At 58.1% G+C, this 1,349-nt stretch overlaps 1 protein-coding gene across 1 annotated transcript in view; it reads right to left on the bottom strand.

The window, feature by feature from the left end:
* The window catches only part of CADM1 (cell adhesion molecule 1), a 73,374-nt gene that overhangs the window by 36,525 nt on the left and 35,500 nt on the right, over positions 1-1,349 (bottom strand). The window contains exon 7 of the mRNA XM_009646595.1: positions 278-450. Coding sequence (XP_009644890.1) covers positions 278-450 — 173 coding nt within the window. The remainder of the gene's footprint in view (positions 1-277; positions 451-1,349) is intronic.

The raw sequence follows: 1,349 nt of genomic DNA, 5'->3' as shown, positions 1-1,349 counted from the left end.
TCCCCCGGGCGCGGTGGGGACCCCCCGAGCCCAGCCCCGGAGGAGGGGGCTCGCCGGGCGCTGGGCCAGCGCACCCGATGCCCGGCACCGAGGCTCACAGAGGCAAAGCCATCGGCGTTCCAGCCCCTGCCCCAGCCCGGGGTAACGCTGCGGTGTCGGGCGCTGCCTGCCCGTCTGGCATGAAGCGAAATGTTAAGGTCTGTCAAAGCTTTCAGAGCGCGGCATGTCGCAATTAGGTGGAAATGAGTCTAGAAGAACGGTGGTTTTTCTCACGTACCGTATACAAACAGCATGTAATCCGCATGTGATTTCCCCACCGCGTTTGAAGCCTCACAGCGGTATGTACCATTATCTGTTTTGTTTAGGTTACTAATGAGAAGGTTTGAACCAGACACTACAACGTGTTGAGGCATCTCATCATCTACTCTTAACCACCTCATGTCCGTAGGCCTACAGAGGAGGGAGAAAAAGAAACAATCACATTACTATTTTCCTATGGTACAGACGGCATCTTCAATAGTTCATCCACAGACAGAAAGCCCAAACCAAGAAAAACTGTAAAGAAATAACACATACTTTTTTTTTTTTTTTGCGCTACTCAAGCCCCGAGGCTGTCGGGCTTCCTCAATTTAAATTTATTTTAACCCAACAGGAAACTGTATCCAGACCTTAAATTTTCTGCAAACACTAATGCAAGCAGGAAGAAAGTTCATTAGTGGTTAATCATTCGCTTACTCAGGCAACCTGAAACCTTCGAGGCTACGGACTAAAGGTGCATCCGCAGGGGGCTCCGAGCGCAGCTCTGGACGGCGTGTGGCAGAACGAGGACCTTTGGGTCAAGCCTGAACCCTTCCGCAAAGCCACACCGTGGCCCCGTTCAGCTCCGCGGTGGCGGTGCCGCTCGCTGAGAGCCCTTCGGCTGCTGGAGGGGGGGGGACCGTGCTCCTCTCCCGGCCCGGCGCGGCCGCTCTCCTGCAGCCCTCTGCTAGCCCGGCCGGCTGAGCGTCCTCCCCGCATCACGCAGGGAAGGAGATGGCTGTGCTCGGGGAGGGCTCGCAGAGAGCGCGACTGCGGCGGGGCCTGGCAGGGGGCTTTTGGGGTTTTAAAGCCGCCGTTTAATAACTATTGGAGTCTTTAGGGCAGCAGCGAGGACAGGCCAGCTATGCCCGAGGCGGCCTTGCCCAGCGAGGAAAACGCAGCGGCTCCCAGGGCGGCTCGAGGGCGAGCTCTGAAAGGGGGGGGCGATGCAGTAAAACACGCTCCTGCCCGCCTAGGTCCGCACTTTTGAAGTCGGGCTTCGCCGGGAGCTGGTGCTGCTGGAGGCGCCCGGCAGCCCGGCTCCTCCCTGC

Source organism: Egretta garzetta, unplaced genomic scaffold, assembly GCF_000687185.1.
Source record: "Egretta garzetta isolate BGI_Z169 unplaced genomic scaffold, ASM68718v1 scaffold110, whole genome shotgun sequence".
Taxonomy (NCBI): domain Eukaryota; kingdom Metazoa; phylum Chordata; class Aves; order Pelecaniformes; family Ardeidae; genus Egretta; species Egretta garzetta.
The sequence above is the reverse complement of the archived record's forward strand: the minus strand, read 5'-3'. Positions and strand labels throughout refer to the sequence as shown.